The sequence below is a fragment of the Osmerus eperlanus genome, chromosome 22 (assembly GCF_963692335.1).
Source record: "Osmerus eperlanus chromosome 22, fOsmEpe2.1, whole genome shotgun sequence".
In the NCBI taxonomy this organism is placed as follows: domain Eukaryota; kingdom Metazoa; phylum Chordata; class Actinopteri; order Osmeriformes; family Osmeridae; genus Osmerus; species Osmerus eperlanus.
The window spans coordinates 2,897,835-2,922,349 of record NC_085039.1 but is presented as its reverse complement, the minus strand read 5'-3'; the positions used below and the strand labels follow the sequence as shown (position 1 = coordinate 2,922,349).

The window sequence follows — 24,515 nt, the reverse complement described above, 5'->3', positions numbered from 1 at the left end:
CCGCAATGTTTTTGGGGCTATCTTGTTGTTATTATCAGTGACCTATGCACTTTGTAAAGCTCTCTCTTGGAAGTCGCTTTGGATAAAAGCATCTGCTAAATGAATAAATGTTAAATGTAAATGTAATGTAAATGTTCAATTGTAAGAAGAAATAAAGTTTATTTTCCGTTGCAAAAGTTTTTTTTTGTTTTTAATAGTAGATACATTAAATGCGATCAATACTCTGCTGAGTCAAAAGTTGTGGGGCGGGGCCCTACCACTTTGAAAAGTAGTGGGGCAAAAGCATGCTCGCCACACGTGTGCCGGCAGCTCTGATCTGGGTGAAAAAACATATCTAGGGTAAGTAAAGAAAGCAGGATCCTAGAATTTGATAGAGTGCAAAGATTTTGTATTTACTTTTTGTTCTCGTCAGTGCGGTGAAATGACCGGCACTCAGCACTTTAATGATTAACACAAAAACAATCACACCCTGTCCGAAGTCGGGAAAATGTGTAGAATCTTTCAAGGGGAATTTCTCTGCTAGAGCATTCCAGGTTTACCAACATTCAGATACGTATATCTTCAACTATTTTCAGATTTCAATGTATGACACATCATTTGAAAGCTCACAATCTGTAAAAAAACTGATAAATGACCTTGGCAGACAACGGACCCTTTTCACCAGAGCGTGTCACATTGGCAATGGCAACCTCATGTCTCCAAAAACATTTAAATTAATGGGAAATATAAGTTATCGCTGAAGCAAAAATTATGCTTTACACATCCCCTGGTAAAAAAACGATATTATGATTCAATCACCAGTTCATATGAAGACTTGACAATGTTTAGTGCACAAATCTAATACATAATGTGTAATAAATAATGTAAAAGACCTCAAAGTTGACACTTTCTAAATTATGGCATTTTCACCCCATCAGGACAAAATGTCCGACAGTCGTTATGCATGCCTTATTGCTCATGGGGAATCAAAACATCAAAAGAAACGATAATGTCTGCGTGATGGATTTTTCTCTTCAGTGACAACTTGTGAAAAACTAAAAATATCAGCCATTGCTCCAATTGCCTTGAAATGTATGAAATCTATCATCTCTCATGTCAATGTTTTTAATGGTTTGCAATCTTGTAGGAATCCGCCATTGCAGCTTGCAGCTATATTTTTTTTTGTTTGCTTTTATTTTACATTTCTCTTAAAAATAGGATTTGTGTGACCCCCCAAAAAATGTGCATGGTAATTGGTATACTGAGGGAATTCTTTGCCCCAGTGTTATACTTCTACAGTAAATTACAATGTTATTTTATTTAATATTGATACATTACAGGAAACATGTTTTTGTACATTATATGGCCAGGGGCCGTATTCACAATATATTTTGTTTTACCCCTAAGAGTTTTCCTAAATATCAGTAAAAGTTCTTAGTTAATAGTTTCCGCCTAAAAAGTATTCACAAAGCTGCTGAGACCAAGGAACTTTACTTTACGAAGGAATGGGGAGAAATATTTTAGTGACTTAGGAGTCCTGTTGACTAGCCCTAACTTTTCATAGATTTAGGAGCGGTTTTAGCGCTAAAACGCTTCTCCTAAATCGTTTTTTCCAAATCTCCAAAATCAAATTTTCATCATACCGCTGGATGATGAGACGACTCAGTGGGTGCTTTGAATCAAGAACAATAGGATGCATTGCTGCTTGGTCTAGATGGTCACCCTGACGGAGGCATCCACCCACTTTGATGAGTCCAGTTACAGCGTCAAACTCTGGCAACAGAGGATCCAGCCTACTACTGCGATCAACAGGTTTTTCAGATGAGAGGGCTCTTACCTCATCCGAGAAACTGGAAGTTTGAGCCTCTAGGAGGAGAAGGATTTCCGCCTCAGAGTAGTTCTGGGCAGAAGGGTGGTGTGTTCCACCCTCCGCCTCGTAAAGCTTCTGTGTGGTGTCATCAAGCAAATCCTGGTAACTACTAAATTGGCTGATATCGGGCAGAGCTGAATTGACTTGGACTGATACCTGGCCACAGAAAAGGGATCTCTTCCTTTGAAGTGTTGGTACGCAAGGCCTGCGGCTCAACAGGCCAAGCATTCTGTTCCAGCAACAGAAAGGGGGGCCCGTGGCTCCAGCGACTCTTCTGAGTCAGCTGTAGAAGTGTTTTTCCCCGGGTTATATCATCTGCTGGGTTGTCCTGTGAAGGGACATATCGCCATGTGTGCAACTCTGTCAGGTCATGAATTTCTGCTATACGTGTTCCTACGAACACCTTATAGTGGCTGGAGTCTGATCGAATGCCAGTTGAGCACAGTGGTGGAATCTGTCCATAGTACAATTGACCTAATGTTGAGTGTAAGTTATTTTTCCAAGAGTTTCACCCTGAGTGTTGTACAGAGCTCTAAGCGGGGTATGGACAGTTGACGCTTGGGTGACACTCTGGAGCCTGCTGCAAGAAAGGTGAGCTTAACATCACCCTGATGGATATGTGAACAGAGATGGGCAACAGACCCATACCCCTGCTCTGAAGCATCACAGAAGACGTGTATGTCTCTTGCGCATTTTGCTGTGTCCATTGCAGGGCTTGTGTAGTACATAGGTAGGGAGATGTGCTCCAAGTGTAGTAGGTCATTCTCCCATGCATGCCATTCTTGAAGGAGAGTCTCTGGAAGGTTTGGATCATCCCAGTCGCGTTGCTTAGACCAGAGTCGTTGGACCAGGATTTTGGCTCTGGTTGTAAAGGGAACGATGTAACCCAACGGGTCATACTGACTGGCTAAGACATTGTATATCGCTCTCCTCGTGGTAGTCGGTTGGGTTACTGAGCAACCCTTGTAACCCAGCGCATCTTTCTGGCAGAGCCATCGGAAACCAAGGGTGGACTCCTCACCACTCTGTGCAAGCCACAGTTCATGGCTCTCTGATCTGAGCTCCGCTTGTAGATGGCTGATTATAGATGGCTCATTACTTGCCCACTGCCTGAGCTGAAACCCCCCTGCCTCAAGAAGAGACTGAAGGTTATCCACCAGAGCCCTGGCATAACCAAGGTCTGGAAAGCTCTGGAGGCAGTTGTCTACGTAGAAATGGCGTTCTACTGGTGTGCGGGTGTCTTCTCCAGGGTTGGTATGGTCTCCAAGGCAACAGCACAGCATGGGCTGCAATGTAGTGCCGAAAGGGAGAACTTGCCACTCGTAAACACTGATCGGAGACTCCCTTTGCATGTCTCGCCAGATAAATCTAAGGCAGCAGGCAAACTTGATGGAACATTCCCTTGATGTCACTCGTAAGTCAAGTTCAAGTTTATTATCATATACTCATAAACAGCATTTATCAGTAATGAAATTCTTTGTGCTCAATGTCCGACGTTGTTACTGACATCAAATGATTGTGAGATGGTGCTTCTTGCACACAGCCAATGCGAGAAGTGTCCAACTGCAGACCTCTCTCCTCAGGCCCCAAGGAGGCTGTGACCAATGGGGATTGAGAATGACCTCCCTCCTGAGATCCCTAGTTCTGTGAGCCAATGGGGTTTCACCTATCTCCTGAAGCCCCAATTCCGTAAACCAATGGGATTTGAACATGAATGGTACGTTTCCGTAGTTTGAATACATTAGCGGTTGATTTTTCTGGAATATAGTTTAATAGTTTTCCCTGGGGATATTGAGAAATTACATAACTATAATAAAACATAAAATCAACAGTATTTGCCAATGCATGTGTTTTAAAGGTTTTTATTTGACTCCAGGGCTATCTACTTCCACTATTTCATCAACTCCAACGCAGATTGCTAGCGTCACTCCAATTAGCTACTTTCTGTGATCATGTACTCACTCATTTTGGTGGAATAGGGGATCTTAGGTACATTTTTCTGCAGTTAAGTCAACAATCTTCATTCTTTGTTTGATAGTTTATGCTACTCTCTTTGGCTCTCAATGAAGGCAGTCGCATTTTCTTTCCCTCTCCTCCCCCTGACCTTCCCTGCTTGCTTCCCTGCTTGGCTTCTATCGTATTGTCTAGTTATTCACGGAGAAATGCTCTGAAGTTTCAATCATTTGGATAGTTTTTGATGATATTACTCAAAATCAAATACTTCGGATAGAGGCAAAGTGGATCGACTACGACCACAAAAAGGAACAACCTGAGAGGACTGAAGCCCAAGGAGAACAGAAGTATTTTGGGCTGCTCTCCCAGACTGACCACAGGCAAGCAAGCTAAAGCTTGTTCCCTGTAGAACTATGGCTTGCAACGACTGCAAACAACTTACTCAGAGGATAGTCGACCTGGAGCTAAGAGTCAGAACCCTCTTAGATATCAGAGAGACCGAAGACTTTATAGATTCCATGCTACCTAGCCCAGAGGCTAAGCTACCGGCCAATGAGCCACCCTTGGAACCAGCTTTCTCTCCACCGGCCGGTGGACCAGATGAGTCATGGCCTGCTCTCGGCGCTAAACCAAAGAGGCCTAGCGCCGCTTCTATCTTCATCGGAGATGGGACTGGCACCAAGGATAAACAGCAAAAAAAGCGAGGCAGGAACTCTTCCCGCATCACCTCTCCTCCTGTCACACTCAGATTCGAACCACTGGGAACTCTCTCTCCCTTGTGTGTGGAATCCAAGGCGAAGAGGCAAAGAAGTGCTAGCCACGCAGCTAACAAACATGAAGGGCCCAGATCGCCGACACACCATGATGGTAGCTACTACACACATGCAAATCCAACACATCATCGTCTGCTGCGACTGGGAGTCCCCCATTTCACTCCAAGCCCCTCTCGGACCACTCGGGGCGCTGTTTGACCCCCTATCAAGCTTAATCAGACAACAATACCACAGGATTATCAAGATCCAAGGTATGCTAAGACTATGCCCACAGCCCATCAACACTTAGAGGAGCTAAGATTCTATAGCCAGATTCTATAGTGCTAAGCACTATAGAATCTACTGCTAGCACTGACACAGTGGCTAACCTTGGTCTAGCACAGGGTCCTATCATTGCTAACCCAAATAAGATAAGAACTGGCTCCGCAGCTACTGATAAGGCAAACGTTAGAAATGCAAACACAACACCACATATGGCCACTATCTTGATTGGAGATGCCATGACAGCACATGTTAAACTGGCAAAGACAGAAAATATTTGTCTTAGCAACACATCTGTCGAGGAACTGTCGTCAGAGGTACAAACAATCCTTAACAATAAACCAAACAACCCTAAGATTATCATCCACACTGGCTCGTTTGATATCCAACAAGAAAACTGGCACTGAGATACTTAAAAAACATTTCACCCAGCTACTGAACACACTCAACAGATATCAAGATGTATTCATCAGTGGACCGATTGCATGCTTTCGCAGAGGAAAAGAAGCCTTCAGTCGACTACTATCTTTCAACACATGGTTGGCATCTGTCTATCTGACACACAAACTGAGATTTATCGATAATTTCAATGTGTTCTGGAACTGTGCAGACCGTTTTCAATCTGACGGACTCCACCCAAACCGTAGAGGATCTCGACTACTAACAGCAAACATCAGTCACGTGCTCCTGACCACAAATCAAGTTTCTCTCCCTATCCCTGTTGTGTCTAAGCTGACTGACGCATCCCAAACAACCTCCCATGGAACAGAACAGAACATTCAAACAGTCTCCTGCAAGGACATGGGCCCTGCACAGATCTGCACCCCCCGGATGAATTCCTTTGTGATGGAACAGCTCAGTGACATAGACTTTCCTAACGAAAAGCTACGCTAGGACAGCCACCATGCTATTTCATTGGACATACCGGTCATCATCACAAACAGAAAATGGCATGGTAAAATGCATGGTTATAAACCTGAAACTAGTGTTAGAAGTCACAAAACTATCCATATTCTTCCAACAGATTTATCTACCCCTGTTTTATCTGTTAATACCCCACAGATGAAACTGGCCCTTCTAAATGTTAGATCACTAAATAACAAAACCTTTCTAGTTAATGATCTGGTCAAAGAAAACAACTTAGACTGCATCTGTCTAACAGAAACCTGGCTAAACAATGACATGGCAACAGCAACTTTGATAGAAGCGTGTCCGCCCGATTACAGCTTTCACCAAGTTTCTAGGAAATCAAAAAAAGGTGGAGGAGTCGCAGCTATTTTCTCCTCTAAACTGTTGTTCAAAATCACTGAGCTAGTTGAATTCACATCATATGAATATCTTGCTATAGAGCTCAAAACCGAATCAATACTTTTTGTTATTACATATCGGCCACCCAAGCACTCGCCAATATTCATACAAGAATTCTCTGAACTATTATCACTATGTGTCACTAGATATGACAAAGTAGTTTTAAACGGAGACTTAAATATCCAAGTAAATAAAAAAGCAGACCCAAGAACTATTGAGCTCTTAAATCTCCTCGACAGTTTCAATCTAACTCAACACATAACAGACCCAACACACCGGCACGGAAACACACTAGATCTAGTGATAACAACTGGACTAAATATCAATAATATGTCAATAACTGATCTACCCCTCTCAGACCATCATTATATACTTTTTAATGTGGAAATCATCCTAACAAAAAAAACAAAAAATAATTCTTAGTTCATAGAAGATATTTAGACGATACAGCTATGATGACATTTTCTGAACAATTTGCTCTATATGAGACGACTAATCATGATTGCTCTCTGAATGAAATGGTAGAGAACCTCAATAATGCACTATTATCTGTGTTAGACTCTGTTGCACCACTGAAAACCAAAAAGAAGTGCACAAGCAGAACCTCCCCATGGCTGAGAAATAAAAATTTTAGTGAAACAAAAAGAAAATGCCGTGCAGCAGAGAGAAAATGGAGGAAAACAAAGATCACCATCCACTACAATATCTACAAAGATACACTAACCACCTATAACAAAACCATCCGTCTAGCAAGGAGAGAATATTTCTCCAACATTATTACAGAACATGCCAGAAATTCAGAGTTCTTTTCTCCACCATTGACCAGCTGCTAAACACTGTCCATGCCCCACCTCCATCCTCAGCAGTTAAATGTGAAGAGCTTGCTTTGTTCTTCAAGAACAAAATAACTTTGATCAGAGCTAGTATTATTAATAGTGGGGTCGAAACTGACATCAGTAGATTCTGCAACATAACCATGAGCACATTTACCTGTATCACACTTAGTGAACTTTCCAAAATTGTCAGCGAATCTAACTCCACAACCTCAGATATTGATCCTATACCCACAACATTCTTTAAGCGAGTGTTTGATAGTGTCTCAGGTCCGGTGCTAGAGATTATAAACACATCCCTTAGAACTGCCATCTTCCGAGATGCCTTCAAAACAGCTGTTGTAAGCCCCTATTAAAGAAACCCAAATTGGATAACAGTCTAATTGCAAATTACAGACCAATATCAAACCTTCCATTTATTAGTAAAGTACTGGAAAAGATAGTTTTAGTCCAATTAAATTATTTTCTTGAAGAAAATAACATCCTGGAAGTCTCGCAGTCAGGTTTCAGGAAATATCACAGTACTGAAACTGCTCTCACCAAAATAAGTAGCGACCTCAGACTAAACTCTGATGCAAATAAAGTCTCTATCCTTATCCTGTTAGATCTCAGTGCAGCATTTGATACCATTGATCACAATATCATAATCAATAGACTGGAAAAGCTTATTGGGTTCACGGATAGTGTATTGAACTGGATGAAATCATATATCACAGGAAGGAAGTTTTATGTTAGTTTAGGAGACCATCCCCCCTATTTTGACGATCTGAAACGCAAGTACCAAACCGCAAAGCGCAAGTAACTTTGTGGGCGGGACTCCGGCTCGGTTGCTATTTTGCCGGCGGGATAAATGACTTTGCGCCTGGCGCAAATATAAAATGGGTAGGTCCGAAGTAGCTACATTACTAATGGGTGTGGTTTGGGCGTAACGTGCAATAAACCAATCAGAGCGTCATCTCACATTCCCTTTAAGAGCAGCGCTTGTTCCATGGCGGATTGCTATTATAACGGCGGATTTGCCAGGCGCACGCCAGGAGCGGTTCACAGCCAAGGAGACCGACGTTCTAGTCAGGGCCGTAACAGATAGACAAGTGACATTGTATGGGAAAGGCAGAGCAGTTTTCTCATTGCACTAAATTGCCTGCTCATGCTGCTCATTCAAATTCTTATTCTTATTTTTATATAGCCTACCCTATATTTTATTTTTTTAATTGTTTGGTTCTTGGAATTAGTTTAACTATTGTACTTTTTTACTTAATTTAAGACCCGTATATGTTTATTGTTTGCACCTTCCTGCCACAGTAAATTCCGTGTTTGTGTAACATAGGCTACATGGCGAATAAACCGAATTCTGATTTTGATGGAGATGGGAGAAGAAACCCACCCAAATTAGCTACGGTTAAACAGGCGTGGGAGAAAATTGGCACAATTGTTACAAATCATGTTCACATACATAGATATTTCTCATGAAAATCTTTTTATAATCATTAAAGAAATGTAACACGCCATAAATCAAAACAATGTAACGTAGCTTCACAGAAAGAAGACCCTGGCCTCGCCAGCAGTGTGCACGGACCAAGCTTGCGCCCTTAAAATAGCATCTGAATAATGCGCCATTGACTTTAGACCACGTTTTTCCTGGTCAGTGGCGGAATTGTTTTTCGGAAACTGCAAAATAGCACCAGGGAACGTTTGCGCCGGAATACGCCTCCTTTTTCGCTGAACCGCCCACGGGAGCGCAAGGTCATTTCGACGTGCGTCTGTGGAGGGAAAAGTCAGCTTTGCGTCGAGTGCAAACTAGGAATGATACTTGCGTCGTTGACAAAGTCAATTGCGCTGGGTGCAAGATCGGGCCCCATAGGTCCAAGAAATATGAGAACTGCTACGGGGTTGCTCAAGGAAGCTGCTTAGGTCCATTACTTTTTACTATTTATATGTTACCACTCAACGACATAATCAGAGAACATAACATAGATTTCCATAGCTATGCGGATGACACACAACTATATATATCCACTGAACCCAACGATGCAACGGCCATCAATTCCATTACCAACTGCCTGTTGGCAATAAACAAATGGATGAATGATAACTTTCCTAAATTAAATGAAGACAAAACCGAAGTCCTACTATGTGGCCCCAAATCCAAAAGAGAGATGCTTACTAAGAATCTAGGAGGCTTAACCCCCTGTCTTAAACCAGAGGTGACGAGTCTCGGTGTAATCCTGGACTCAGATTTGAATTTCAACTCTCACATTAATAAAGTGACCAAAACAGATTTCTTTCACCTGAGGAATATAGCAAAGGTACGACCATTCATATACCAAAATGATGCAGAGAAGTTAATTCATGCTTTTATATCCAGCCGGCTGGACTACTATTACGCACTTTTCACTGGTCTTCCCAAGAAAACCACTGAATGACTACAGCTCATTCAAAATTATGCAGCTAGATTATTAACCAAAACTAAAAGGAGAGAACACATTAGTCCTGTCCTAGCTACTTTACACTGGCTCCCTGTTACCTTCAGGATTGACTTTAAGGTCCTTTTCCTCACATACAAAGCTCTACACGGACAAGGACCTAGCTACATTGCTAACTCCCTTATAAACTACACACCAGCTAGAACACTGCGATCATCAAATGCAGGCCTATTAGAGGTCACCAGAAGCAGTCATAAGAAGATTGGTGATTCGGCCTTTGTCAATTACGCCCCAAAACTATGGAACAAATTACCCATAAATATTAGGGAAGCAAACACGCTAGACATTTTTAAAAGACAGCTTAAAACCTACCTTTTTACCGAAACATTTAAGTAATTTTATCTCAGAAGGGTTTTACTACTTTTATTAGTTATATTATTTTTTTTATAGATTTGCTATTTTAATTATTGTTGGAATGCTGCTTCAGCATTCCAAGTATTGTTCTTTGAATCTTTATTCAAGCATCTTCTTCTTCTATTTCTTCCAAGACACCTTTCAGCGCCTTCAAATCTTCAGCTATTAAAACCGTTCAGATATCAAAAAATTCAGCAGTTTCAGGCCATGGGTGCTATGACTTTTCAGCTTTGTACCTCTTATGCTTGAATTAATATAAATCAATATTCATAATATTTTTTACATGGGTTTCCAATGGAGTTTTCTTTCAAATCCTCTCAAACTTCTTTAAACTTCTTCAACTTCCAAATCCTTCTTCTTCCTCAATCTTTCAGCTAGAGCCACCATTTAAACTTTAAAATGTTGACAAAACCCTAAACTATTTTTAAATAATTCAGCTTTTTGATATCTATTCAACTTTTTTCAATATCACTGATTATGTTTCATGACTTTTTCAAGCCGTTTCTGAGATTTACATGGGTGTTTACGTGAAACCCTAGAGTGCAGACTGAAACGCTTAGAGTGGAGGGCAGCTTCGGATGTCGTTGAAAAAATATTTCTAGTTTGCCAGCATTGCCACAATTTTCGCTCTTCATGCTTCGTTTTTGGATCAATAGATAGCTAATTTTGTGCTGGTCGTAGACAGTTGTCTGTTGAATCCAACAGACGTACACATTTGTTCAGAGCCCCACGAAAGCGAGACAAAGTCCAACTCTCGCCCCATAGAGACCAATGCAAATCTGGTGACAAAATCGTCAGAGAAAGCAAAAAGAACAAGATTTTGAAACTGCCGGTAGAGTCGTATTTCTGACCGCACAGAAATATAAAGGACATCTCTGGTTTCGGCAGTGTCTTGGGTCTCGGAAAATATCCTTACTTTTTGGATTGGACGTATAGTTTTGCGTCTATATCAACTTGTTTGAGGTGTGGATGCTAGGTAAATGTTAGTTTTTCTCTCTGCCTAGCTCGTTAGCCATCACAGCTACGCCATCACCGTGGCAACCAAACAAACACGCACCAGGAAAGCAAAAGGAACACGTTTTTGAAACTGCAGGTAGAGTCGTATTTCTGACTGCACAGACATATAAAGAATATCTCTGGTTTAGGCAGAGTCTTGGGTCTCGGAAAATATCCTTATTTTTTGGATTGGATGTATAGGTTTGCGTCTAGGTTAACTTGTTTGAGGTGTGGATTCTAGCTACATTAGTTATTCTCTCTGCCCAGCTCGTTAGCGATCACAGCTGCTCCATCGCCGTGGCAACCAAACAAACACGCACCAGGAAAGCAGAAGGAACACGTTTTTGAAACTGCAGGTAGAGTCGTATTTCTGACTGCACAGACATATAAAGAATATCTCTGGTTTCGGCAGAGTCTTGGGTCTCGGAAAATATCCTTAGATTTTGGATTGGACGTACAGTTTTGCGTCTAGGTTATCTTGTTTGAGGTGTGGATTCTAGCTACATTTCTCTTATTCTCTGCCCTCAGCGCGTTAGCAATCATAGCTGCACCATCACCGTAACGACAGACACGCACCACTCAGTCTCTCACACAGGTGATTGGTAGTTTACTTGACCATGAGAAACCCGATTACTAGCAATTGTCGGTTTATGCCAATAATACGATTACTCCGTTTACATGTGTAATTGGGTGTGCTTTGCCTTCGGCAAGGGCACAACCTTTGTTCTCTCACATATATATTATTATTCTTTTTATTCTTTTTGCCCCCCTAAAACTCAGTCAATATTTGGCCTACATAGACAACCTAGGTGTCAAAAGTTTCGTCTTGGTAGCGATTGAGTTGCTTCTATTGGGATTTACGTTCCGTTGCATGGTTTAAGTGGAAATTAAGTTTTTGTGGCGAAAAGTGAAGCTAACGGTGGCTAACTTGCTAGCCACAGTCAATGACGCTACTTACGTCACTAACGTCACGAAAACTCGCGTGACTACCTCTAGCAGAACATTAGTTTAGCAGCTCGTTAACTTCTGGGAGATAGCTAAGCTAACTGCTTTACTGTAAGGCAGCTGCAGAAACGCCACAAGCAAAGAGGCCAGGGTGATAACTTTACTAATTTTACTTTGTGATATGACACACAATTGTGACGTGTAATGTACAATATAAGATGATTTTATTAAGGAAGTACATCTACTTTCGGAAACAGTAGTCTACTGTGTCACTGAAGTATTAGCATCATGACATTAGCCTCTGTTGCCCGGGCAACACATAGCTACTACAGTGGTCTATGATGCATCTGTTTTCAATCGTTAAAATAAACATTCCTCACAAATACATTTTCGTTGTAGGATTTATTATGACATTAGATTACAAGTAAACGATTTGTGGGTGAAATTATCATTACCTGTGGTTTCAATCCAGTGTATCACTGCAACGCTGTAGCCTACGCGAGACACTACAAAAACATCTACACAGCTGTTTAGGAAGTCAAACGGCGACAGAACATGTTCGGCACTCCCCTTACTTAAATCAAAAGTCTATCTAACTACTAACCTGAACTTCATTGCCACAGCCTAAACTTTGTCAATCTGTTCATGAAAATAATTAATTTCAGCCTAAACCGTACAACGGAACGTTAAATCCAATTCAACCAACGCAATCGCTACCAAGACGAACACAGCAGTAGTCTAGTACTGTACCATAGTAGTACAATTTACCGGGGCAGCTTCTCCACACAGGGTAAAGAATATATTGTGCTTATTAAAGTTATGCATTGTGCTTATTAAAGTTATGAACTTAGAAGTGTGCTCAGGCTTAAACATTGGGTCTCACACTGGGTGTGGGAAGCAGGCTGTTCTTTGTGTCTCTATCTCTTCATTTTCAGAAACAACCTTGAATCTGGGTGGAGATGGCACCCGAGCAGGTGGGACGCGGAGGCAAGAACAACTCCCTGATGCACGAGAGAACAAGCTCAACCCTTTTTTGATACTTGTTTTTCAATTGCACTGTATAAATATATGCTGGGGAGGGACAGATAGCCAGTTGGACTTCGTGAACCAGCCCAAAACTCTGTTGCGGGTAGGGAAACGTAGACAACCCCAGAGCTCTGTACTTGTTGATTTCCAACTGCTGCATTAAAGCTGATATTATCGGACCTCTGCGACTCCAGACCACTCTTTCTAGAACACAGATTTGTGTCATTGAATTACCATCATTACATATTGGAATAGACACATAGAAAAAGAATCCTTCAAGGGCTATATCGCATTTTGCATTGTTACTGACAATGATCGCTACCAGCAAGCTTTTTATGAATGAGCGATTTTCAACTAAATAAATGTCAAGCTTATTTACGTTTTGGGGGGCATATTTTCAGTTAGCAGATGGTACAGTACTGTTTGAATCGCGATTCCATCTTCTTCTGCCGGGTACTGTAACGTTGTAGAATAATCTTCAAAGGGGATTCTTTATTAATGAATGAATGCAATGAGTAGGCTAAATGCATGAAAATATCACGAGAAGGGCAAAACTTAAAAGGACGTTTAAGTCATAGAGATTAGGTACATTTTTACACCGGTCTGCCAAATGTATTCGTTTTGATTCAACGATGAGGCTGCCTCTTGCAGGGGAAATGAGAAGACATCTATTTCATTCTACACTTCACTCGTATTTTGAGTTGTAAATGAGCAGCAAAAAAAATGCTTTTAAATCTATGTAATCTTTATAAATAATAAGTATGCATTTTTATATAAAATATACAGAAATATCAGTTGTAGAAAACGGACCCCTGTGCAACCGACGCAAGCAAGCACACCCTACAATTTCCCCAGAAATTGTACCCTCTCTAGTTAGTTATGCGATTACTCAATAAACGCGTCTACATGATTCTTTTTTATTAATTGTTGTATGCTCCAAACAAAACTTGCACCATCATCCTTCTGCAACAAAGTGTTGCCGTGTCTTCCTGTATCGGCCCTACTGCTGTATGTTTCATTCCATCAACACATTGAATCCTACTAAGAAAGCCGAGTAAACGCACTCAATGCACACATCTGCTACTGCTATTACTATCCCAACTATAATTTCAGCTGATAAGACTATAATATTCTTTTTATGACTAGCTAGCCTAGGCCTACTTCTTCTTCTGTTTAACAGTTCAGCTTTCAGCTTCTCCCGCATTGTATTTCAGCTCTTAGCGTTGTTAGATGATGCAGTTCAGTTTCCACACTGCCTCTTTTGTGTGACTCACACATTTCTTGACATTCATTTCAGCTTGCGGGTATTTTCTCATTTCTGTATTTTCTGCAATTTAACCCTCGTGCTGCCTTCGGGTCACATGACCCAAAGGTTCATAATGAACCATCGTTGTGTTTACCCAATTTTACCCAATACAAAAACAAATAAAAATAATTTTCTTTTAACATTTGCAATGTGGGGGGTCTGAGACAGCCCAACGGTTAAAAGAAAATGCTTCACTTTGTTTTTGTATGCGGTAAAGATGTCGCAATACGACGGTGGGTCACAATGACTGATGGGTCAGAATGACCCGAAGATAACACAAGGGTTAAGAAAAATAATTTCAGCATTCCAACGCATTTTCAGCAGGAAATGCCTTTCTAGTTACTTGTATCACTTGTATTATTGTTTTTATTGATTTTATGTAAAGCACCTTGAGCTACAATTCTTGTAGCCGCCAAAATGTGAAACGCTTCAAACGTACATTTTTGTTGAGCGTCCTTGAATTCCAAGACCTTATCCTATGGCATTCAACAACTGGGAAAGTTAATGTCTGTCTGAAGTAGCTAGCTTACTTGGCTTGAATAGCAGTGTCTGTGTGTGTAGAGGGATCCTACATCTGTGTTGTGTAGTCTCATGCCTTATTAGTTATCTTAGGATACATACATACAACTGTTTCCTTTACACTTTAAATTACACACATAGACCGATACCAGTATAATTGCAGTTATGGTAAGTAACAGCTAGTACACATTTCTAAAGTTGAAAGGTAGTACCTCTTTGAGGACATAAGACAGGTGTTGTCAACATCTGCATCATACAGTATTGGTAGCAATATTTTCAGAAAGATTTACTCGACAGGATGAGTGACAAGGATAGATTGAGGGAGGAGGTTGATTGAGATTTTGGCTCAGTACAGAGCCATTATTCTACCAGACACACAGCAAATAAATGATAGATTGACAAAGGCACGTTTATTTTCCAACCGGGCCTTTGCTCCATGAAAGAAGCGCCATCTAGCTACCATACATGTCAGTAACAACGTCTCTGTCTGAAGCGCTTCTAGTATGTAAAACCGGCTCGCCGTTTCTAGTGGTAATGAAACACGTGAGTGGCCTGTGAAAGCACTTTCAAATATATACAGTATTCACTGAAGCTGTTTTAAGAAATGGAAAGTCAGTTAATGTTAGTTTTATTTTTTTATAAATAGATGTCTGTCAAATTTGTAGGCCACAGATATGGTCAGATTGATATATATATATATATATATATATATATATATTTTAATGTGTGATCAAGAAAAGCCACAAGACAGATATTTTTCCTTTTATATCTCAGTTGGAAGGTAATTTAGTATGTACTAGTTATTTTGTATTCATGATGTAATCTCATGGAGCATGCAAATGTGGTAACTATTTAAATAATTAGCAAGTGTGAATTGGGTAGATGGTCGTGTTGGAACAATGGGAGTTTAACAGGGACGGCCGAGTACGATATGCTGTGCAAATCTCGGGTTGGGCTGGGTATATTAGCGTAATTTTGCTTGTTTTTATACATTATTTATTTCAGCATTTCACAATACAACACAACAAAGCAAATGTTTTCACAAATAACACAAAACTAAAACTTTTTGTGGTGCCTGGAGAAATACCAAAAGTTAGTGGAAAGAAAGAGGACATCTTTATCAACTGCATGTCTTTCACTGCACAATCAGTGGAAGGGGGGTTGCAATGTGCAACTTTTTAGTAGTTGCATGTTCCAGTGCCCTAAGAACACCAAAATAGACTGGTGGTGATCTGTTTTGAGTGTATGGCAGGATCCACTTTGTGTCTGCCTGTCCCTAACCTAGAGAAGAGTCCTCCAAATTTGCACACGGTGGGTCAACCCGACCCACTTTGACCCGGTCTTGACCCGACCGACCCGTTCCAACACTAGTATTTGGTCAGGTCTAACCTTTCCACCCCCCCCCCCCCCACCCCCCCCCCACACACACACACACACAATAGTTACCGGAGCAGGTGGAACATGGATGAAAGCAGCAACTCATTATGAATGGCTATGCCCATGTAGCGAGGCTCGTGGAAGGCGGAGGGAACTGGCTTCACTGCACTACACAAGAAACTGCCCCAGCACAGAAAAAGCAGTTCAGCTGAAAACAGAAAGAGAAATGGGCAAAAGTTAAGTTCCAGTCTACAGTCATGTAAAGGTCATGTGGACAATGGCATTGATGTTTTCAGTTGTTATTCACTTGGATCTCCATAAAATAAGTGCACTTAAAATGTGCTTCAAATGTGCTGGTGTGTCCGGGTCCCAGTGTTATGCCGAATTCACACTCCCTGCCTAAATGTAACCCCCCTGCTTGTAAACGCGCACACGTTGCTTCTGCATTGCTGCGACTCTTATTTGTAGACTTTGCTATTCACTTCGCTGTTCTTACTGAATGAATTGTTTTTTATTTTAACATCTCTGACGTTGATAACAAACCAAACCGTTTCAAAATCGGTTAAAAATTGAGCAAGTTATGGTCATTTAAAAAAGTACATGTAGCATCAACAATGTTATGGGTGAGCGAGTTGACTGTAGCAAGATGGCAGCCATGTGCGGACGTTCGACTCCGTTGTCCGGCAACGCGGACGAGACATCTCCTTTATATATCTATGGTTAAGACTAGCCATAGAGAATGAATGGGAAAAGTTAAGGAATTTAAGACTATTCATAGCAGACTGCCGCGCGCGGGCACCTTTGAAACGCAAGGTTGTAGAATCGAATCCAGCCACAGTCATCAAGCAAGTCTTGATACCGGATCATCTGTTTAGCGAAGCCAGGTACACCACAGTAGCTGTCTAGCAGTAAAATCACAATGGTAACAATAACGTTTCATTGTCAGGGTATTTATAGTCAAGAAGACGCGGATTCATTGTGCTTTAGTAGATATAACTGCTACATCTAGCTAGCGCATTTTGTCTCAAAATGACATATTTACCAAACGCATCGGCTTATCGTTACAAAACTCGGCATACGTCTTTTGCCCAACGCCGTGAAGGTAATCAAAAGTTTCGGGGTAGCGCCACCGCGTTGCCGAAAAGTATATTGCCATTTAAAAAAAGCGAATAATTTTTATTTCAAGTTTTGCAAATTTCCATATCGAATGCTGCTTGGCCCCTTCATTGCTGCTTGCAGCTATATTATTATTATTATTAGTTTCGTTTTGGTCTACACACGGTGTAGCTTTTCTTTTGGCCCCCTGGCAAGGAACAAGGGGACAGGCAAGCTACCCATGGGTTTACACCTCCCATCACGTAGGTAGTTAGTTACCTGTTGGAGAAACACTAGGTAAGGAGTGGGTGCCACCCATTGTACTTTTGTTTAGTTAGTTTGTGATTAGGCAGACAGGGTGGTTTTACTTTGTTCTTTTATTTGGCAACGCTCTCCATTCCCTTGTACCCTTGTCGGGGTTGTTTAACCAGCCAATAAACCTTTGTATATATATATATCCCTGTGTCCAGTGTTCCCTGTCATATGGTCTAATTTTCCTTGTTACATACTGGGGTAGCAGCGTTATACCCACTCCCCGCCCTAGGCAACTTACATCTGGGGAGGGTTTATAACAGTTGACGAGGAGGTTGAAAGTCCAACAGACCGTTTGAAAGGCTACTTGGTCAATTGGGCTCTTGAATATGGAATAACATTAGTTGCATTAACAGCCCTGCTTTCAATTCTGAGGTTCCATCATCCAACCTTGCCAAAAGATGCAAGGACTCTCCTTAACCCTTGTGCTGCCTTCGGGTCACATGACCCAAAGGTTCATAACGAACCATCGTTGTGTTTACCCAATTTTATATAAATTTAATACAAAAACAAATAAAATAATTTTCTTTTAACCTTCGCAATGTGGGGGGTCTGAGACAGCCCAACGGTTAAAAGAAAATGATTCACTTTGTTTTTGTATGCGGTAAAGTTGTTGCAATACGACGGTGGGTCACAATGACTGATGGGTCAGAATGACCCGAAGATAACACAAGGGTTAATACCAACAGAGGCTACATAATTGGCAGGATTGCTGGTGGCACTTTTTTTTACTTTGGTATTCTAAGTTCAATATCTAGCACACTCGTCAAACTTTGGCAGAAACTCCCAAATAGGTATACGTTGAAATTACAACTAAATTTTGATGGGCTTCCTCTTTTTAAAAGTTCCTCTATGCAACTGTGGCCCATATTGGGACTGAACCAAGCATTTAACATTAAGAAACCCTTTCTGATTGCACTTTTTGGTGGAACATCTAAACCTAATTCATTGGCAGAGTATGTAAAAGATTTGGTGAATGAAGCTTAACAACTGCACTCTGGCTTTACATTTAAAGGGAAACAACTCTTTATTACACCTATTGTTTTTGTTAGTATTCTTATTATTATATTTTTCCGCTAAAGGGCCCAATAGCTCAAAAAGTCCTTGACCCGATTTTTTCAAATTTGACCCAATGATACACTAGGTCACTCACTACTCCCAGACCGCTAATGGCCCATGTACGCCCATAGGTGGCGCTATAAGCCACGCCCAAAGTCTACGTGATTTCCCCAGCGTCCCATTATTCCAAAATGCCTGAAAATTGGTATGCTTGCCTTATTTCTCATGGGGAACAAAAAAGCCTCAAGAACCCATAAGGTCCCCCATGATAGATTTTGATGTACTGTCCAAATTTGGTACAACCTTCAAAACCCTTCTCCTCATGAACCATAGATCCAATCGACTTGAAAATTGTTACAGATTTGTAGAACACATGTCTTTCTATAGGGTCAAATTGAATAAGGAATGCAATACAAAATGGCTGAAAGAAGTGTATTTATGTAAATGTCCACATTGCCACAATATCTTTGTGTTAATAAATCAAATATAATTTTGACCGATGGTTTTTCAAACCTTTGTGCCTGCAAGATGACATCATTCTGAAGTACCATACGCAATTTCACCTTGATATGTCAATATATGATTTAATTCAATTGAATTGCTCCATAGCGCGCGTGCTCCAAATTCTCAGACTCATCCTGCCCCTTGACACTAGGGTAAGTAAGTAAGACTTTATTTATATAGCACATTTCATACAAGAATTGTAGCTCAAGGTGCTTTACATAAAATCAATATAAACAATAATACAAGTGATAAACAATTCAAACAAAAATAAAAATCCCAATAAGATCTCTGTTCAAGAGAGAAAACAACTTTAAAAAGTAGGAAAACCCTTTTGAGATAAAATTACTTAAATGCTTCGGTAAAAAGGTAGGTTTTAAGCTGTCTTTTAAAAATGTCTAGAGTGTTTGCTTCCCTAATATTTATGGGTAATTTGTTCCATAGTTTTGGGGCGTAATTGACAAAGGCCGAATCACCAATCTTCTTATGACTGCTTCTGGTGACCTCTAATAGGCCTGCATTTGATGATCGCAGTGTTCTAGCTGGTGTGTAGTTTATAAAGGAGTTAGCAATGTAGCTAGGTCCTTGTCCGTGTAGAGCTTTGTATGTGAGGAAAAGGACCTTAAAGTCAATTCTGAAGGTAACAGGGAGCCAGTGTAAAGTAGCTAGGACAGGACTAATGTGTTCTCTCCTTTTAGTTTTGGTTAATAATCTAGCTGCAGAATTTTGAATGAGCTGTAGTCTTTCAGTGGTTTTCTTGGGAAGACCAGTGAAAAGTGCGTTACAGTAGTCCAGCCGGCTGGATATAAAAGCATGAATTAACTTCTCTGCATCATTTTGGTTTATGAATGGTCGTACCTTTGCTATATTCCTCAGGTGAAAGAAATCTGTTTTGGTCACTTTATTAATGTGAGAGTTGAAATTCAAATCTGAGTCCAAGATTACACCGAGACTCGTCACCTCTGGTTTAAGACAGGGGGTTAAGCCTCCAAGATTCTTAATAAGCATCTCTCTTTTGGATTTGGGGCCACATAGTAGGACTTCGGTTTTGTCTTCATTTAATTTAAGAAAGTTATCATTCATCCATTTGTTTATTGCCAACAGGCAGTTGGTAATGGAATTGATGGCCGTTGCATCGTTGGGTTCAGTGGATATATATAGTTGTGTGTCATCCGCATAGCTATGGAAATCTATGTTATGTTCTCTGATTATGTCGCAGAGTGGTAACATATAAAGAGAAAAAAGTAATGGACCTAAGCAGCTTCCTTGAGCAACCCCGTAGCAGTTCTCATGTTTCTTGGACCTATGGTCACCTAAACTAACATAAAACTTCCTTCCTGTGATATATGATTTCAGCCAGTTCAATACACTATCCGTGAACCCAATAAGCTTTTCCAGTCTATTGATTAGGATGTCGTGATCAATTGTATCAAATGCTGCACTGAGATCTAACAGGATAAGGATAGAGACTTTATTTGCATCAGAGTTTAGTCTGAGGTCACTAATTATTTTGGTGAGAGCAGTTTCAGTACTGTGATATTTCCTGAAACCTGACTGCGAGACTTCCAGGATGTTATTTTCTTCAAGAAAAGAATTTAATTGGACTAAAACTATCTTTTCCAGTACTTTACTAATAAATGGAAGGTTTGATATTGGTCTGTAATTTGCAAGTAGACTGTTATCCAATTTGGGTTTCTTTAATAGGGACCTGAGACACTATCAAACACTCGCTTAAAGAATGTTGTGGGTATAGGATCAATATCTGAGGTTGTGGAGTTAGATTCGCTGACAATTTTGGAAAGTTCACTAAGTGTGATACAGGTAAATGTGCTCATGGTTATGTTGCAGAATCTACTGATGTCAGTTTCGACCCCACTATTAATAATACTCGCTCTGATCAAAGTTAGGGTGACAACATGTTGCGCTTTGCGTTGTGTCGCACAGCATTATCACCCCTTGCCCCGCACGTCGCATATTGAAAATGCTGTGCGATACAGCACAAAGCGGGACAGGTGGTCACCCTACTTAACACACGTGCGAGCTTGGCACGAGACACACACACATACTTTCTGGAAATTGTGTGCTGACCAAGCCCCCACCCTCGGTTTTTAGACCCTGTTTCATTTCGCTTCCAGGGAAGGAGGGAAAACCAAACTCAAAAAGTACCTAGCTTTTTCCCTCTGTGTTTATAATTAATGAATCATTTAGCATCTCAGCGAATTCTTCATCAAAAAGGTAGAGGAGGGCAGCTTTTAGGAGAACAAGCGATTCCCCACAGACCTGTAGGCTCAGAATTGTGATTTGGGTCATGAAAGTATTTGTAATTGGAGTGAGTTCGGACGCAAGGGAGACTGCATAGGCTTAGGCGGCAGCCATGCTTCGGTCGCGTCATGTTCATAAATTCACCATTTTACAGTTCGGTCTAAACCAAAAAAGACGAGCAGGGCAGCCTTCAAGAGATGTGGGAATTGTGCTTTTAGCCAGATGTTTTTTTTGTGATTTGTGCAAAACGTGCAAGTGGATTGAGACTGCGTCCCGGGGATACTGTACATTGTTTTGACATTAGCCTTAGAGTCAGACTCGGCTCGCCCACTGGCAGTGTGTAAACAATTTTGTATTTCACTTAATTCTACTCCACAAAAAAACAGTCCAGGGAGGACTGTTTTTTTTAGACAAGAGCCTGCTAAAGATAGCCAGTATCTCGGATGTTTCAAGGCGAGCCTGTTTCATTCGTCATATGCCCTGAGAAAACGACCTACGTTAGCTAGGCTAGTTTTGCCAATTTCACTAGGTCAAGCTATTTAAAAGACTCTGACAGTCAGAATCACTGTTTACAGGCAAAGGTCGAGCTGGTCTTTGGTCAGATGTGTATATTGACCAGTTTAACTCTTGACTCTTGCTAGAGCCTGGAATCGAACCAGTGTTTTGAGTGACTTTGCATGGGTCTCCAACACATTTGGATTCAAGTTCAAGTAGTGCCTCTGCATTTCACAGTCATAACTGAAGTCTGTATCAAGTGTAGATGGAAAAAGCTTAATTTTTCACTACTGACATAGACCCTTTCTTCACTTTTACAGGTCATGCAGAGGGCTGCTCAACAGAGTGCAACAAAGCATGCTGAGAGCAACAACAGAGGACGCTCAGTGTAACATAGGATGCGACAGAGGATGCTGAGAGCAACACAGACCCCTTGCTGGACTACCCCTCTCTAGCTGGACAGCTTCTCTTCAGCCCTGCCCCCAAGACAGCTTCATCCAGCTGGCCTGCCCTGCCCTTCCTGCCCCTGCCTTGATATCTCAAAAGATCACTGAATTACAGCTGTTTAAACTTCAGCCACATCTTATAATGCTTGCCACAGGACAAATGGCTTACTTTTCTATACATTAACTGACCACAATGGTTCTCAACACTGAGAATAGCTTAGTAGGCTAAGACAGTGCACTGCAAGGAGCAAGGTCACAGGCTCAAATCCAGCCACAGTCTTTTGGCCTGTCATAATTTTGATTATCTGTTTAGTTAAACAGGATGACATCATTCTGAAATACCATGTGCTATTTCACCTTGAAATGTCAACCGTTTCTTAACCTTTGTCCTAAAGCTGACCAAAGCTAATACTCAAATCACACAGTCAGAGCACAGCTAGATAATCAGCGTCAGCGCCCCTTGGGTACCCAGCATGCACTGCGGTATGTCAAATAGGCAAAGACTTGTGGAAAATAGTGCGGTTACAACAGCCGTGCGAGGGATTTCAGTTGTTGTGTTTGTTCAGTTAGATGTTTGTAATGTTATTGTTTGTCAGTTAATATAATGTTGTTGGTCACCCTGATTGTGCATGTTGTGTATTTTAATGGGACCAGAGAGTCGGCTGCTATAATGCCCTAGGCTATTTTCGCAAGTAGCTGCACCTGATACTGATCCGTGTCAGGAAAACTGACACGGATCAGTTCAGTTCAGGCTAGTTCGGAAGTATAAGTTTCCTTGGTTACGTAGCTAGAACTAAAATAAGCCACCCTAATGGAATGGAACTCTCGCTAATGTAAGTGAGACTTGGTGAAATAAATCTTGCTTTTCCTTAATCGACGTTGATGGAACACCTCCAGAGCCATAGAAAAATATTTTTCTGGGGAAGAGCAGATTAGTACGGAGCCACTGAATGAAGGGACTTGTAAAAAATAAATAAAAAGGACACTCGTCCGGACGAGAAAAGTTTCACGTGCGAACAAGAAAGTTTCACGATATATATTAGATGGTTTCACGTTTACTTGCCATTTATATTTGTAGGTATGGCTATATCGGAATTAGCTGGGCCTCTACATAACCCTTTATTAAATATAAGTGTTGTCAACGTTGCAAATTGTGATGTGTGTGTATAAATAAAAGAACGCCAGTCCCATTTACCAAAACAGTTAGGCCCTAGGCCTAAATGTACCGTACATTTAAGTGAAACATTTAGTCATTTAGCAGACGCTCTTATCCAGAGCGATCCTGGAAACGATAGTCTTTGCTCTGCTTTACTAGGGCTTATATTATCGCCTAGTGTTAGGCCTATAACCTTTATATAAATAGGCTACAAGTCAATAATAAAACAGTATCAGACATGTAAACAATACAAGTGTTTTGAATGAAGGCAATGAACCTATAGGTAATGCTATCCACACATCAGAACCTTTAACGCGTCCGAGAAAGTTTCTCGTCCTGACGAGATAGTGTCCTTTTTTTTCATCTTTTTCACAGGTCCTTTCAGGGCTCTCTAGATAAGCCTACTACAGGTCTCAAATCTCACGCATTTGCTGTGAGACTCACGCATTTCAACCATTTCTCACGCGGAGAAGCGCAGATTTCTGCGGAGTTGATAGTTGTCTTGAGTTATACAGAGTTAAAAACCAGACAATAAGAAACATGGTATCTCACACCAAACTTTTGATAAAACTTGAGAGCCCTGCTACTACATTTCTGCAATTTAGTACAAAAATTAGGGCCTACATTTAGCTGGTTTATATTTATGAATTGTTCTTTTTGGTAAAAAAAAGAAACAACTAAGAATTGAACTATTTAACGTGACATGTTTACTGCTGTTCAAACAATTTTATAAAAATAAAATATATTGTGTTCACTAAAGATATCTTAGAGCTGTAATCGCAATACCGTGATACTGTGGTATTTTTTCTCAAGGGTATCCTACCGTCAAAATCTGATACCGGCCCATGCCTAGTTGGGTGGTTCAATCAGTAACAATTAGGCTTGAACCAATTTACATGTTCACTTACTGTATATTTAAATGATTTGGCTTTAAAGACTGCTCTATACTGTCTCCCATTTGAACAGCGCATTTTGATACAATTTCCCTGCAGTTATAAATAGCTTCGCTGATGGAAACTGTACATGGTCTTTGTCCATTGTGTAAAAATAAACTGTCATGAAACACGATTAAAACTGTCCGGATTAGGCTCAAGCCACTTCCGGTTTATATCTGAATACAGATACTTTTTTGATTAAACAGAAACAGACACAGCTCACCCCTCCTACATACCATTGAGAATACTTTTTATGTGTCATGTCCAGTAT

The 24,515-nt window shown here is 40.8% G+C and overlaps 1 protein-coding gene across 1 annotated transcript in view; it reads right to left on the bottom strand.

Moving 5' to 3' along the window:
- The window catches only part of gpr179 (G protein-coupled receptor 179), a 71,479-nt gene that overhangs the window by 28,370 nt on the left and 18,594 nt on the right, over positions 1–24,515 (bottom strand). Inside the window, exon 8 of the mRNA XM_062448836.1 lies at positions 16,053–16,191. Within this exon, the coding sequence (XP_062304820.1) occupies positions 16,053–16,191 (139 nt within the window). The remainder of the gene's footprint in view (positions 1–16,052; positions 16,192–24,515) is intronic.